We start from the raw sequence: 16960 nt of genomic DNA on the forward strand, positions 1-16960 counted from the left end.
ATCTTCAGCTTGCTTATTTTTTTATTTAAATATGATTTTCAATTTGTTTCTAACTTGTAGCTTAAGTAGGTCACTATACAAAATTGGTTTTTCACATTATGTAATTTTTTTATTTTCATTTGACTGAGTTTAAAAATGATAGATAAAAATGAATTAAATTGGTCTTATTAAATTTTGTGATTCTATATATAGTAGGAAAATTTTATGAAATTCTATAGAAATTCATATGAACCTTCCAAAAATTTGCCATAGTCATAAAGAACATGCTATGAAACTTAAGCAAATTGTTTTTTTCATGAAATTCTATAGAAATTTATATGAACCTTCCAAAAATTTGCCATAGTTATAATAAAGAACATGCTATGAAAAAATTTCAATTTTTTTTTTCATGAAATTCTATAGAAATTTATATGAATCTTCCAAAAATTTGCCATAATCATAAAGAACATGCTATGAAACTTAAGCAAATTGTTATATATATATTCTCTTTTTGCAATAAATTATAGTTGAATTAGCCAAGTTGCCTATTGAAAAGATTTTATTTAATTAGTTTGTGTTTTACATTATTTTACATTTTTTTTTTGTATTTGTAGGAAAAAATGTTAGAATTGCAAAAGCAACCAGTGCCAGAAGGTGGTCAAGCCTTGAAAGAGGCTGAAATATGTGTTCAAGTGTTAGGGTCAAGATCTGGATATATCAAGGGCTTAGGTCATGGCCCTCGACCACCCTCATCCTCATCGAAATCTACACATAAGTCACATCGAGAGATAGGATTGGAGAATGAGCTTAAAGCAACACGAGAGCTTTTACAAAGTCAAGAGACTCGAATCCAGCACCAGCAGTCCCAGATAGCTCAATTAGCTAGTTTTGTTAGTGAAATGCGCCAACACATGCATATTCCAGGATCAAGCTCAAGAAGTTCATCTCCTTTAGATGATACACCGCTTATGGATTCTTAGTCACACTTCATGGATGATGATTGACATTTTCTCCATTAACACTTGGTTTGGAGTTTTTTTGGACATTATCTTTCCTTGACATGTATATATGGTACTTTTGTTTACTGCATTATTTTTTTTGGATGTTATCACATTTTGCAAATGTGTTATTTTTGTGGCCACATTTTGCACATGTGTTAGTTTTGTTATCACATTTTGCATATGTGTTAGTTTGCTTGCTACATATCAATCTTTACTATTTTTTTTTTTTTTTTATGTTATCACATTTTGCACATGTGTTTGTTTGCTACTTTTCTTTTACTTTTAGAACTTATGACATTTTACAAATGTGGATGTCAGTGCTTACTATTTATTTATTTATTTTGTATATGTGAATATACCAAAACTCTTTTGCATTCAATGGAATATTATCAATTATTTATTAAAGCTTTGTTGTCACATAATTTATTTATTCATTTGGAGTTTTTAATTATCAATTATGTAATAAATTAAGTTATAACAAAATTTAATTGTTTAATTAAGTTTTATAATTTAAATTTAAATTTAAATATTGGAATATATCAATTGAATATATTAAAATATAATGACAAAATTATTATATACATATAGACAAAAGTTCATATGTTTAGAGCCATTTATTTATTTTTTTTGTTAAAATATGACCTGAACTTCCAACGGGGAAATAAAGTTTTGTTTCAAAATCCATTTGACAACAAAATTATAATTTTGGTCATTGTATGTGTCTAATTTGGCGACAATTTAATTGATTATCGAGAATTTTTAGCAACAAAATTTTGAACATTTAACAACAAATCTTTTCGTCAAAAAAAATTATTGGAGACAACAAAAAAATTGTCTCTATAAACTATTAGAGGCGAAACATTAAATTTGTTGCAAAAACTTTTCGCGACGAGGATAAGGCGACGTTCATGAAACAAAAAAAAAATTGTCGCAAAAATGTTTTTGCGACAATATTAACTTTTTTGCGATAAAATAATTGTGTCGCTAATAATCATATATCTTGTAGTGAAAGAACTGTCCAAAAAAAAAATAATAACTAGCTGTTACTTGGCTAAGAGAGATGCTTATGGACAAAATCTTCAAACGCGTGCAACTCATCCATGTTGCAAAGCATTTGTCCATCAATTAGTGAGAAGCCTCTCTCCATATGAGATTAGAGTTGAGAAATATACTCAGACAACAAGGTGGATTGAGTAGAAATTTTCTCATCCAAAGCATCAAACCTAGCACAAAGTTGAGTTAGAACACTGGAATCTACATTTGAATCTGCGTCACTTTCACCAAATTTTCTCTTAGCTCTACTATGGCACACCTTCTTCTTAGAACCAAGGGCACCCTTAATCTGTGCTTGATGTCGATTCCAAGAAGAGGTATCAATGGGACCCATTGGCACAAGAAAAGAAGAATTTACAGGAAATACAACTCTAGCCCTTTGGCAGATTTGTGTGATTAAAATGTCATAGGGAAGAACCTCCTTCTTAGACACTGTAGGATTTCCTCGAAAAATCATCTCATCTAAGATGCAAGATGCTAGGTTGATGGGTTCCCGATGAAGGATTTGAGATAAGAGAATGCAACCATTCTTACAAATGTTTGCCCGATGAAAGGAGGGATAAACTGAGAATGATAGAAAAGTAGCTAACACCCAAGCAGGACGAAATAGGCTACCAGTATGTACCATTGAGCCTAGCTGACCTCGAACCTCTCCCCATAAGTCAATAGACACTCTATCCAACAGGTCAGAGGTGATTTCCAAATCACTCACAGAGGGTGCTTGAACCAACGAGATGCCTAAGACTTCAGCAATTATCTCAGGGGTGACTTTAACAACAATTCCAAAAAGATTTGACTGGAGGTAGGACTCATCCAAGTCATGTTCAATAATGTTCGAATAAAACATTCGGACAATAGGAGCACAAGCTGACCGAGTAAAGTTTGCTAGAGGAAGCCATCCTAGTTCTACAAACAGGTCTGGAATTGGTGTGTCAAGAAAAGATTCTAGATGAAGTTGTCTCTCAAGAACAAGAGACCTCTGACGATAAACCTTGGTGTACTGGTCTCTACAGAACTTTGTTGGGAAAGCATTAAAAGGAATCCCATCAATGGAAGCTTTTGCAGGAGCCTTGGAGATACTGGGAGACTGGATAGAAGGAATGATGGGTAAATTTTCATCTCGAGCACCTTTTGAGGTTCTAGAGGATGACCCTTTAACAGGGGCTTTGCTTCTACGACCTTTTGGAGGTATATTTCCCAAATAACCCACTCAAATAGCCTACTGTGAGAAAATCTTACACAAAAACTAACCAGCAACACCAGTGGAAGAAGAACCAACCTGTACACAGAAGACCAGGGGCTACCAGATCAGCGATCCTGTGACGAGGAAGATACCAGATCAGTGATACCACGAGAAACACTGGAACAAATGCCGACTAAAGGAAGTGGAAATGCAGGGCGACGACAAACAAAGAATAAATAAAAAAACGAGACGAGACGAGTTGACTGTACACTGAAACACCGGCAGCAGACGGAAATGAGAATGAGAGTTGTGCACGGCGAAGATTTTCGATGACAATGGTCAGATCGAACCAAACGACAGTGACAGGTAGAGACAAAGGGCTCTTCTCTGGAATGAAAACCCTAGGGCTTGGAAAGAAATGAGAAGATTGACTAGATTTGGGGTTTTTGACATTTCAATTTTTTTTAACTTTTAATTACCAAAATGCCCCTCATCCATTTAACCTATAAGTATAACCAGTTGGGGACAAATTGGAAATTTTCACACAAAACAAAAAAAAAAGTTTAGGGATTTTGAGTTTTTTTTTTTAATTATATTTAAAAAAATATGAAAATACCCTTGATTCATTAAACCAAAGGAATTGAACCAGATGAGGGCAAAAATGGAATTTGACATAAATGCATAAGTGGTATCGATCTTGGTGGATCGATCCACACATCGTTCAAGAGCCCTCGGTGAAAGAACAAAATTGTGCAACTGTAGGAAACTTTTCACAAAAAAATTTCTAAGTGTTGGAGTCAAGTGATATCAATCTTGGTGGATCGATCCACATTTCGTTCAAGGGCTCTCGATCAAAAGACTGTGTACACAGTGGATCGATCTACAAATTCAGCAGATCGATCAACACCCTACTGAAAAATGACTTAGGCAAAAATTTACAATAAAAACACAAGAAAACCAACAAGCTTTCCAAACATGAAAATTTGATTCACCATAGCTAAGATTCAATAGGATGACATACTTATATTTCAATCAATGAGTTAGAATTGATTCATATTGAACAAGAATGCTACCAAGAGCTTAACTTTCAAATTTATTAAATGAATAGGTAAAAAACAAATGATTATCAACATTCTAACAAGTATGTTTAAGCTCAAAGAAAACTTACTCATGACACCATAAAATAGTGAGTATGTTAATTTCTTTCCACTTATAAACCTATATCCACCCAAAAATCAAAAAATCATTTTCAAGACACACTTCTTTCCTAGAGAAATTCAAGATAATATTCCAAGAAGTCAATTTGCACTAGTATTGTCACAAAACACTACCATGGTTCCTTGATCTATTCCATAGTCTCTCAACATTTGTTTGATCCACAAAAGCTGAGAACAACAACTACCGGCAACAATGTATTCCGCTTCAGTTGTGGAAAGCGAAACAAAGTTTTGCTTCTTACTCATCCAAGCAACCAAACAATTTCCAAAATAGAAAAAACCACCTAAAGTGTTTTTCCTATCATCCACATTTCCAGCCCAATCGGCATCAGTGTAGCAAGCTACATCAGAATAAGTGTCAAATGGATACCAAAGACCCAACTCTAAAGTACCAGCAATGTACCTAATGGTACGCTTAAGAGCTATGAGATGAGATTCCTTAGGACATGCTTGATACCTAGCACACACTCCAACACTAAAAATTATGTCTGGTCTACTAGAAATGAGGTACAAGAGGCTACCAATCATGCTCCTATACAATGTTTTCTCTACCCCTTTCCTGGATTCATCCTTACTTAGCTTTAGGTTGGTAGGCATTGGTGTCATAAAATGTTTAGTTGACTCAAGCCCAAACTTTTTGACAAGTTCCCTTGCGTACTTGGATTGGGATATGAAAATCCCATCCTTGAGTTGTTTCACTTGGAAACCAAGAAAATAGGTTAATTCTCCTACCATGCTCATCTCAAACTCACTTTTCATCTTTTTGGCAAAATCTAAAGTGCACTCACTGGAGGTAGAGCCAAACACTATGTCATCCACATAGATTTGTGCTACCAAGAACACTTCATCATTTCTTCTAATGAACAATGTTCGATCAACTCCCCCTCTCATAAATCCTTTCCTAAGAAGATAGGATGTGAGTCTTTCATGCCAAGCTCTAGGAGTTTGCTTTAAACCATAGAGAGTTTTTCTAAGTCTATAGACATGATTTGGATACCTAGGGTCTTGAAACCCTTTGGGTTGCTCCACATACACTTCTTCATTGAGGATCTCATTTAGAAAGGCACTCTTGACATCCATTTGAAACAATTTAAATTTCCATACATAAGCTACAACTAAGAGTATTCGAATGGATTCAAGTCTTGCAACAAGAGCAAAGGTTTCATCAAAATCAATTCCCTCAATTTGCTTGAATCCTTAAGCAACTAACCTAGCTTTATTTCTCACAATCACACCATTTTCATCCATCTTATTTTTGAAAATCCATTTTGTTCCAATGACATTCACATCTTTTGGTCTAGGCACTAAGAACCAGATATCATTTCTAGAAAATTGATTTAGCTCTTCATGAAGAGCCTCTACCCAAGCTTCATCATTCAAGGCTTCTTCAACATTTTTTGGTTCAATTTGGGAGGTATAGCAAACATAGCTTACCTCATTTAGCTTGGACTGTCTCCTTGTTACCATGCTATCCTCATAGTTCCCAATCACATTGCTCAAAGGATGGTTGTTAGGTACCTCTGACTTATTTTTCTTTGATGGCTCAATTCTCCCCCTATCTCCTTTCTTTCCTTACTCATCTTTATTTTCTTCATCTTCACTTAACTTTTCATCTTTAGATTTTTCTTCAATCACTTCAATATCTTTTGACACATCAATTCTATCATCATCACACTCTCTTGACCTTGATCCTATATCATCCACAATCACATTGATTGATACATTTTGAACTCAAAATGTATACTCTATATGCCCAAATTTTGGAGGAATACCCTAAGAATATCCCTTCTTCACTCTTGGATTCAAACTTTCCAAGATTTTCATGATCTTTCAAGATATAGCATCTACTTCCAAACACCCTAAAGTACTTCACACTGGGTTTCTTACCTTTCCACAGCTCATAACAAGTCTTCCTAGTATGAGGACGCATGTGAGTTCTATTGGAAGTATAGCAAGCAGTGTTGATGGCTTCAACCCAAAAATGTGTAGGGAGTTCATGCTAATTTAGCATTGTTCGGGCCATTTCTTGAAGGACACGATTTTTTCTCTCAACTACCCCATTTTGTTGAGGTGTTCTAGGAGCAGAAAACTCATGTTTGATTCCTAGAGAATGAAAAAATTCTAAAAAATTTTGAATTGTCAAATTCTCTCCCCCTATCACTCCTAATTCTTTTCAATGGGATACCCTTTTTCATTTTGAATTTTCAAACCAATGTCCTTGAAATTTATGAATGCCTCACTCTTATCTCTTATGAATGCAACCCATGCATACCTAGAATAGTCATCAACCATCACCAAAATGTATTTCTTGCCCCCTAAACTCTCAGTTCTCATTGGTCCCATGAGGTCCATGATTCATGCCCAATTGGTGTCTCAACTGATTTGTGTTCAGCTGGTGCTCCTTGATTGAGGAAGTGATCAACAAAATTTATACCTATAACACCATACACTAGGGTAGCAAATAAAAAGCTACTATAGTATAGTGGCTCTAGGATCGTTCACTGGGAATGATTAACAAGCAATCAAGGATACCAATTCCAAGTGAATTGGTCTTGTTTCATTTCAAGGTTAGCTTAAGAAATAAAACACAAACTTTGATTGGTAAAGGTTGAGACTTAAACTAACTAACTTAACAGAAGTTTGGAATAATTTAGGAAGAAAAGCATTCCTTGGAGATTTAGGTTCATTGGGGTGGTTCCTCATGCAAAAGACATAGCTCCGGTCAGATGGTTCATTTCCTCGCATTAGAGATTCAACTTAGAGTCAATTCTCTAACCGGTGATGTACAGAGACTCCTTCAATTAGATTTCACTTTAATTCTCTCACTGATGCAACTTGCAATGGTTTTAGCCTCTCACCAAGCCTTAACCATTCAAGGTGATCTTTAACCTTGGATTACCCGTCAAAAGCTCGCAAGAGATAACTAATGGATGTCTCCTAAGAGTCCAAAAGCTTATCAAGTGTTGGCTATTCTAGAAAATCCTACCCTGAAGTCACCTCCCAGAGGCTCGCAAGGGGTAAACTAGTGCATTTCCATGGTTGGAAATCACTTGCCTTTCCAAGTGTTGGCCCAGGTGACTCCAAGGTGTTTTAAGTTAACTAAAAACATTGAAATCACTAAAGGATTTCACTTTCTCTTCATTACTAGCTAAAACCACAGAGCTTTGCATTCTTGCACTTGGAACCTTCCCCGGCAACCTTAGCTCCAAGGAATTAGAGGTTTAGTTACTCATTCTCTGAGGAAAACTCCTCAGAGAATTCATAGCTTAAAAATAAAATGAAAATACAAAGTGAGAAGGTAAGGCAGTAGAAAGAAAAGACCTTTACTTCCTTAACCAAATGTTTACAGAAGGAACTCCTCCTTGAGAACAGGCTCTCGAGAGGCATATATATCAAAACAATATAAAACTAATTGTTACAAAGATATTTGGTCTTTTTACTAACTTAAAAACTAAGGAATCATGTAATTGGTGGTTTACAAGGAGTATTTTGGGATTTAGACAACAAAAATCTAATGGAAAATATCTCCCAATGTCGGTAGCAAGCTTCGAAAGGCTTCAGGAACCATTTCGCAGGAGTAAAATGGTGTCTGCGAAATTTCGCAGACACCTAAGAGGGCTGCGAAATTATTTCGCAACACCGAGCTATCTTCATAGGGCTACGAAGTTGGCTTCCACCTTGAGGTTCCCAGCTCCCTTCTCGCGGCATGGTTCGTGCATCGTCAGAAGAAGAAACACCTTACTGTACAAAAATGCTGCGAAATTCTCGCAACAAAAGGCTGATTCCGCAGCACTTTAGAGTGATTGACTTGCAGTGGCTGTAACTTCTTCGTTTCAACTCCGAATCGCACACTGTTTGAAGCGTTGGATTTTTGACTTCCTGAGTTTTGAAATTGTATATAGCATGCATCATTTGGACTTCAGAAAGTACTCCAAAAGTGGCTGCTACGACTGTCATCAAGAATAGGCTTCATGGCAGATTCTCTTTGCTTTTTCTCCTTGCAATCCGGATTCACTCTTGGCAATTGAATTCTAAGCTTTGCCCAAGATTCCTCATAGCTCTCCTCATTCTTGACTTGCTTTGGTGATCAAAATACTAACAAAAACACCAAAACTTACACAAAGTGATCAAAATTGCTTTAAAGGATCCTTAACATGCCAATTGAGTTAAAAGGCCTAAACTACTACTCAAAAGTGATAAAAAGGATTAATTAAATGCTATCAAATAGCAATTTTTGAGTAGTAATCAGTCCATATGTAAGAGTTCTAAAGGTTTAGAGGTCAAAATTTCATCAACTCTCTTATGTGTACTCCTTGTTTGTTTTCTCTTTTGACAAGGACCACAAATAGGATTAGAGGGTTTTCCAAGCTTAGGAATCCTTTTGATGACTTCATTATTAGTAACCTTCATCAAGTCACGGTAGTTTAAATGACCCAACCTACGGTGCCACAAATCGATTGATTCAATTTTTGAACTACCACACACAAAAGAAGAAGAAAAAAAGGTAGAAGGATTTTGACAAACAGCATAGCAATTATCAGAAGTTCTCAAACCAATCATCACACAATTTCCCTTCAAATAAAACACTTTACATAAATTTTGTGAAAATTGAACATTGAACTTCTTGTCACATATTTGACTAATGCTAATCAAGTTAGCTTTCAATCCTTCCACATACAAAACCTCTTCAAGGTTAGGGTTCCCGAGAGCACAAGTTGTGTCTTTCCCTTTCACACTAGCAACATTGCCATCACCAAAAGTCACATTTCCTCCATCAAATTCAGTGAAATTAGTGAAGAATGATCTATTACCTGTCATATGATGTGAACAACCACTAACAAAATACCATGAGTGTGACTCACTAGCTCTAAGTGCAGTGTGAACAACAAGGCAATTAAGCTCATTCTTTTTCACCCATATTTGTTTTACATTTGTGACTTTGGTCATTCCATTTGAAGTGCTTCCTTGGAAGCCACTATAATGAGGGACATTTGAATCCCTCTTGAACACTCTCTTGCCTCCTTGTAACAACCTATTTCTCAACGTGAATGATTCATTCATTAGGTTGGTCAACTTTCTTTGGAAACTCTTAAACATCCTAGCATAACATCTATCAATGGTGTGTCCCATTTTAGTGCAATGAGTGCAATGAAGTTTCAGTTTTGGAGGAATTTTCTTAGGGACCACTTCTTCACAAGACTTGACAAAAATTGTTTTACCACTACTTGGAGTGGTAGCTTCATCAACAAAACCTAAGCCTCTTTTATAAGATGATTTCCTCCCTAAATTGATCAAATCACTAAGTCTTTTAGAGCTAGGATGTGACTCTTCTTTCCTAAGACTCAACTCATTCTTAAACACTTGACTTTCACTCTTCAATTGATCACACATTTTTTTCATGTCAAAGTGTTCGCCCTCAAGAAGGCATCTTATCTAGCAAAGATTTTTTCTCTCCTTTTAGAGTTTTAATCTCATTGATTAAACTCCTTTTAGAAGCCTTCCACTCAACTTGTTCCTGTTTGAGACTTAAGCACTCCTTGTACAAAGTCTCATATGCAGAGTCAAAACTCATCTCATCACCATTTAAGTCACTTGACTCACAAGACTCACTAAGTGCCTCCTTTTTGAGTGGTTCATCAATGACACTTGCCATAAAGGCTATGAAATTAGTGCATTCCTCACTAGCATTGGATTCTTTTTCACTAGATTGACATGATTCTGAGTCACTCCAAGTGACTTGCATGGCTTTCTTTCCTTTTTTCTTTAAGGGACATTCAGTGGCATAGTGCCCCTTTCCCCCACACTTGAAGCATTCAACCTCAAGGTCCTTTTTGACACTCTTGTCTTCCTTTTTGTCTTTTACATTTGATTTTCCCATTGAATTATTCCATTTTTTAGCATCTTTCTTGGACTTCTTATATTTCCTGAACTTCATGTATTTTTTGAATTTTCTAGCAAATCTAGCAACCTCTCCATCCGACATTTTCTCATTACCCTCACCTTCGGAACCTAAGGACTCCTCTTTAATGGCATTCAAGGCAATGCCCTTTGATTTCCTAGGTGATCCAAGAGTCATTTCAAAGGTTTGGAGTGAACCCACAAGTTCATCCACTTTCCAGGAATCCACATCCTTGGACTCTTCAATGGCAGTGACTTTTGCTCTAGAAGAGATCTTAGAATTTTTCTAACCACTTTGGAATTAGGGATGGGCTCACCTAGATTAAAACTAGAATTCACAATGTCCATCAGTTTTGCATGGAACTCTCCAAAGTTATGATGATCTTCCATCCTAATTGTCTCAAACCTAGAGCTCAACATTTGAAGTTTGGACACTTTCACAACATTAGTGCCTTCATGAGTCACTTGGAGGATATCCCAAGCCTCCTTAGCCGAAGTACATGTGGTTGTCCTATGGAATTCATCCGTGCTAATGGCATTAAAGATGGAATACATGGCTATAGCATTGTTCTCACTAGCTTCATTATCACCTCTATCCCATTCCAATTTAGGCTTGATAACATTAGTTAGGTCTTCCTTCTCTATCCAACATTTTAGGTGGAGACCAACCAAATTCAACGGCATTCCAAACTTTTTCACTTTGCATTTTGAAAAAATATTGCATTCTCACTTTCCAATGAGAATAATTTTTGCCGGTTAAAAATGGTGGTCTCCCAATGGAAGCTCCCTCTTGATGAGGTTCCATGATTGAAATTCAAGGACCGAAATTAATGTCAAGAAACTTTTCTTCCAACAACTTTTCAACAAAACATAACATCCACAAGCAAGAATGTATGCATCAACACTTTCCTAACAATTTATCAATGCAAAACACATGCAAATGCTTCAACACTCCACAAAAATAAATCAAAATGTAGAGTGAGAGAAAGAGACAATGAACACCGGATTTTAACGTGGAAAACCTCCAAAGAGATCAAAAACCACGGGTCTATCACTGATTGAAAAACTCCACTATGAAGAATAAAAATTGAGTACAAGGTTTTACCGAGCTCAAGCCAACCAATCCTTCCTGGACTACTTGACTAGTACCTTCATTTTCAGCTTCTCCCTTCTTCTTTCGGAGCACACTTGGAGTCCGCACCAAGCTCAATCCCGACCTCTTCTTGAATCCTCACAAGAAGAAAATGGGTATGTACCCAAACCCAAATAGAATGAGAGATTTAGATGTGAATGAAGGAATGAATCAACCCATTTATTGCTCAAGAAAATCCATTAAAAACTAGTTTGGAAAACATTAAGTGGATTTTCTTTGCAATCAAAAACCCCAAATTAGGAAAACAAAAATGAGAAAATGAAGAACACTAAGAATGTGACTGCTCTCCCCACGTTTTCTGCAGTCACTCCACCAAAAAATGAGAGAAGATTGGTTTTTAAAGTGTAAAAAGAAGCCCTTAATCTAATGGTTGAGATTTGATAAATAAATATAAAAAAAAAACATTAGTTGGATCGATCCACCCCTGCAACTGGATCGATCCAGAAACAGGGGAATGAAAACCTTGCACCAAAAACCATTTTTCCCAACTTCCTAACACATTTAAAGATTAAAAAACGGGTTGATTCACATCCAATCACTCCACACTCGGCAACATACCTCGGCCTCTTAGCAAAGTCTTAGTCTTCAAAGTCAAGTAGTCCTAATAGGAATAGGAAAGCCGAGTTAGGGGACACTTAGGAATTTTGTCCGGAATTGCCAATCTAGCTAAACACTCACAGCAGAATTAAAAGTATCACACATAAAAAGGTTCAGTTCATCCTTGGTATTAGATGCTTTCAGTTACTAATCCGAATCAAGGTACTGTAGGTCATCCTTTATCGATGCTATTATATTAAGCCAATGCCTGTTTCGTCTTCCCTTGCCACCCCTTAGAAGATCAACTTTTGTAACATTACCCACCGCTGTCCTTACTTTCACTAGAAAAGCAGCAGCATGCTAGAGATTTCACTGTTTCACCTTTTTTATGAAACAACCCCATTCACATCTTGAGACAGGCAACCAAAAAAGACCAGAGAGGTCTATACCTCATGGGAGTCGAGCCACATTCAAAAATCTTATCCTTTTCCCAACAACTGGAATTGCACAAGCAGGAACTGGTGAGATCTTGTGGTCCCAGTTGCCAACCCTTGGGTCTTGACTACAATCTTAAGTTCAAGTACAATCAATATTGAGCAGCATAATCAATACACTGTAACTCGTCACAAACGCCATGAAGGAGTTCAGGAAAAAAGTTGAACGATATTCCTAGCAAATTGCTGGGGAAAAAGTGGACACCGATTGTTAACCCTCATCTAAACGTACATTTAATCTATAACTCAGAATCAATGGCTCACAAACAATTGAGTGTAATCAACCTTGAGTTTACCTGAATACTCATTACAATCATCATTTCAAGTCCCAAACTATCAAATGAGTTGAGCTTTTTTCAGTTCAGCAACAACTCCCCGATCCTCAGAGCTCCTTTCATTGTATAGTACCTGAATAAAATCGAGAGAATTAATTCTTTCAACTGGAGGTACCTTGTCAATAATGCCGTATTCAACACCTTCACTAGGACTAAAATATTTTGGGTGCCTGATGTCAGCTTCAATTTGCTCGGGTGACTTTCACATATGTTTTGCATAGAGTTTAACCTTGAACATAAGTTAAATGACAAAATGTTATTTTTCTTCTCATATGCTTGGCTACATGACCAAATGAACAAGTGCTTGTCAGTCCATCCTCAACTTGCTTTAAACTCTAAGGAAAAACAACATTGTTGAATAGAAACTGATTCAACAAGCACTCAAAATAATAAGAAAATAAACTTGCCTTTTTTCTAAAATAACTATCAATACTAGTCATCTGACTTGAGAAATTGACTCACACCAACTTATTACAATGAACAAATAAGCATGGCATTTATTACTTCCATACTAAAAGCTGTGGTTTCAGCCATCAATCAAAACTGGAGTGACTCCATAGGTTCCAGATGATGAGCCAATGATTGTATATCGACTCAATGTAAGATATCTCAGCAAATCAGGAATACTCCATTTTTCGAAACAGAATAGAGAACTTTCTGAGTTTATGCCACTTAGTTGCTTTTCAAATGGCATTTTTTTTTTTTAATGAGAAAAAGGCATGTTGCTTAATCATTTAGTTTTGTTTTGCCAAAATATCTGAAAAAGTGGAACTTTATTGATAATATATATCACTAAACTTGGTACACAATCCCATTCTTTATTGAGCAAAGCCAAGAGTGCTTTGTTGTAACACCACATACAAACATATATTTGATCACTCCACAAACAAATAACTAGAAATATTTAATAACCCATCTAGCTACCACTTCCTATGATACTCTCTGATTATGCAGAAGTTGGAACCACAATGGAAGAGCTTAATAATCAAGCTGAAAGGCTGAGTCATATGCAACCCCCGCCTTCCAATCACTAGGAATCACATTCATCAGCTGCACCCACTTTTGCCCACCTCTCCCACTCACTTGGAACCTCAGGCCTACAGGACCCTTCGGTGGGTTAGCCATGTCCCACACTGCGCCATAGCTCTTCCTCATGCCCTTCCATTCCTGGCAATCCTCCTGAACCCAAAAGGAATAGTGAATTAGTACTCTTAAATTTTATCTATAATTTTTATTACAGAGTGGCTGATGCCCAGGTTACTGGAATAGTATGCGTGCCTGCCATATGTCCACTGCTGTGATGTCGCTTAGGCCAGCTTGGTATAACATGACTATGGCTAAGTAGTCGGGAAACCGACTGTGCTCATGGACCTTGAAGAAGATGTTGGAACCCGGGTACTGACATGGGACCCTTCTGTATTCTATGCCGACCACCCCATAAGCAAAGAGGTCTGCAGCCATGTTTGGACGAGCCAACATTGAGAATCCGCGCGGGCTGAGGATGAAGTCAGTGTAATCTCCTTCTCCGTGGTCGGTCACCACTACCTTCATCCCATTATCTGCACAAAGGTTTGGTACCTTGCACCTAACCTGAATTATCAATAAACAATTGAGGACCATTATGGATACAAAAATCCAAAAAGCCACATGTTTTAAACAGAACTATTGATGTGGGAGTACTTCAAATTATTTAAGGTGTGGTCAGGGGAAGGGGCAGTTTCAAAGAACACTCGTGTCTAGTGGCTGTCTATTTCAAGTCTTCTCAGTAGTAAAGACTGAAAAGATGAAAACATCGTGCAACTTTTTTCAATTACTCTCTCCTCTTTCAATCTTCAATATTTCACTTTATGGTGTGGACTTTTTGAACTCGACCAACTAGAAGTACTACTCATCAATTTAATCTGAGAGCTTATTCTTAAGGTCTATTTACAAGTCATTATTGCATGAAGAATATTCCCTCAGACACCCTTAAAATTTCATCACATCACACTCTCATATAGTTTAATTACCTGATAGCATGCACCGCAGCCAGTCCCATTCCTGTATAGCCTAGAAACTGCGCCAACGTTGCCGCCGTTAACACTTCTTCCATATTCGCCAAAGCCACATGCTCCAGCTGATTCAACATATTATCATCACCCCATCTAAGATATATAGAAAGTATGCATGGAAGAGATCAATTAAGATACGTACTTGGAGTCCCTAAGCAATCAGGGCTGCCATAATATGTTGCCCGTGAGTATGTGAAGGTGTCTTCACACTTGCATAGTAAAGGCAAAAGCACAATGAAACATAGAAAGCAGCAATAGTGGCTAAGTGCAAAACCCATGTTTATAAGGAATCAAGCAAAATATTGGAAGTGAGCTAGCCAAAAGAAGTAGAGGAAGTGAGGTTGAGATGGGTAAGCCTAGAATCAAAGTTCCATATTTATAGTTGAGGTTTGGAGGGCAAGAAATAGTTGGGGGAATGGCCACCCTTTTTTTTTTCTTTTTTCTTTTTTCCTTCCACTATGGACTAGGGAGGCCTAGGATTAGATTATAGATATGTACAGATGGGACACCCGTTTCGACCCCCTAAGACTATAGATTTACATTGTCTTGGTATGTAAGAAATTCATAAGAAATCAGACTTGTAGTCAAACTCTTTTCTTCTCCTCTGATTGACTGTTTGGTTCAGGTCATTGGAGTAGGGAGTAGCGTGGGAAATATTCTAAGATTTGGTCATTGTGCTTGTGTAACTAAATTAATTAAACATCTCTCTCACATGGAATATTTAGCACCGGTGAGGAGAGCTCAGAAACATGAAGGGAAACTAAGAAAATTATCAAAGCATGGAATAAACAAAAACTATTTATTGACAAACGTAGATGCATTGTTTAACCATGTATCTTGACATTTGCAGTACTCTCAATGATGTGTTGGTCCGTAGATGCATTGTTTAACCATGTATCTTGACATTTGCAGTACTCTCAATGATGTGTTGGTGCGTGAATGAAGACTAACTACAAGAGTAAAATTGAAAGAATTGAAAAATCTCCTGTTTTGGATTAGCTTCTAATTTCGCAAATACGTTTATATATACCTATAAATTACGCGGAATGATATTTAAGGATGGAAGTTTTACTTGCTCTTTCCGGACATACATATTTATTATGTTTGGCTCTTAAAAATTATTGAAGAAATTAAAATATATGTTTTTTATATTTGATTTATTATGAATATATATATAATTAATCTAAAAATTATTTAATTATTATATAAAAAAAATGAAATGAAATAAGTTTGAAAAAGTATGGAAAATTAATTTTCTTATTTTAAATATATATTTTATTTTCTTTTATGGTTTTTTTTTTTTTTTTTACTATTTTTTTTGTTTTGTTTTTCAAAAACCAAACATAGAGAAATCCAAATTCAAATAGAGTGAATTTTGATTTTGGAAGTCATCCAAATAAAGTAATGGATAAAAAATGGAACGGATTTTCCATTATCATTCTGCATTCCAATACGAGTATACTGATAGGAGAAAATAAGATATATGGGTCTCTGACATCATTAGTGACAATAGTAAAATGCACAATAGAAATGAATTGTGGTCAGTATCCTAATTGTATTTGAATTGGGAAAATGAGTGATGGGCAGAGGCCGTGGGCTGGCTGCAGCCAAGTGGATAAGGCTACCAGGGAGGCATGGTTGGTTAGAGCGCACTGAAGAAGCTGTCAAAACAAGTGAGCTGGGACTTACAGAATAGTGGTAAATTAGGGGCAAAGGCACTCATCCTTTATTTTTTGGTTTATACTTCAGGTAGTGTGTTATGTACTTTTGACGTGTGCAGTGTCGGCTTATGCTGAAAGCGATGTCCAGTACCCAAGACAAGGGGGTGGGGCTGGGGCTGCATAATACCCAAATTTGAGTCCCACTCCCACTTGGGGTAGGTGGCTCTTCATCCTGGCTCTCCATTTGGTCACCACATTCCATTACTAATCACAAAAATAACAAGTGTCTTTAGCCATAGAATTCGACTGTAATCACTTCTGTTTGTAATGTCGCCCATTTTGGTGACTCAATGCATAGTCCTTTTTATGATCTTTTGCGTTTTTTTATAATAACACCG

At 36.6% G+C, this 16960-nt stretch overlaps 2 protein-coding genes across 2 annotated transcripts in view; both read right to left on the reverse strand.

Moving 5' to 3' along the window:
* Positions 1-16960, reverse strand: part of LOC100855178 (ATP-dependent Clp protease proteolytic subunit-related protein 4, chloroplastic) — an 88555-nt gene that overhangs the window by 46754 nt on the left and 24841 nt on the right. The gene's annotated exons all lie outside the window — the stretch shown is intronic.
* Positions 13609-15260, reverse strand: LOC100243043 (expansin-like B1). The gene is made up of 4 exons (XM_002273860.4): positions 15044-15260; positions 14860-14966; positions 14129-14440; positions 13609-14029 (listed from the first exon to the last, which is right to left on the reverse strand). Exons 1-4 carry the CDS (start codon positions 15177-15179, stop codon positions 13829-13831), a joined length of 756 nt encoding a protein of 251 aa, XP_002273896.1. The 5' UTR covers positions 15180-15260; the 3' UTR covers positions 13609-13828.

Source organism: Vitis vinifera, chromosome 2 (assembly GCF_030704535.1).
Source record: "Vitis vinifera cultivar Pinot Noir 40024 chromosome 2, ASM3070453v1".
NCBI classification, from domain to species: Eukaryota; Viridiplantae; Streptophyta; class Magnoliopsida; order Vitales; family Vitaceae; genus Vitis; species Vitis vinifera.

What these genes read in the sequence shown, in the direction of transcription:
- LOC100243043 (XM_002273860.4), bottom strand. Translation starts at nt 15,179, where the DNA reads ATGGGTTTTGCACTTAGCCACTATTGCTGCTTTCTATGTTTCATTGTG. An exon ending in TGATTGCTTAGGGACTCCAA is followed by an intron (nt 14,967 to 15,043) that starts GTACGTATCTTA and finishes ATGTTGAATCAG; the next exon opens with CTGGAGCATGTGGCTTTGGC. An exon ending in GCTGCGGTGCATGCTATCAG is followed by an intron (nt 14,441 to 14,859) that starts GTAATTAAACTA and finishes TTGATAATTCAG; the next exon opens with GTTAGGTGCAAGGTACCAAA.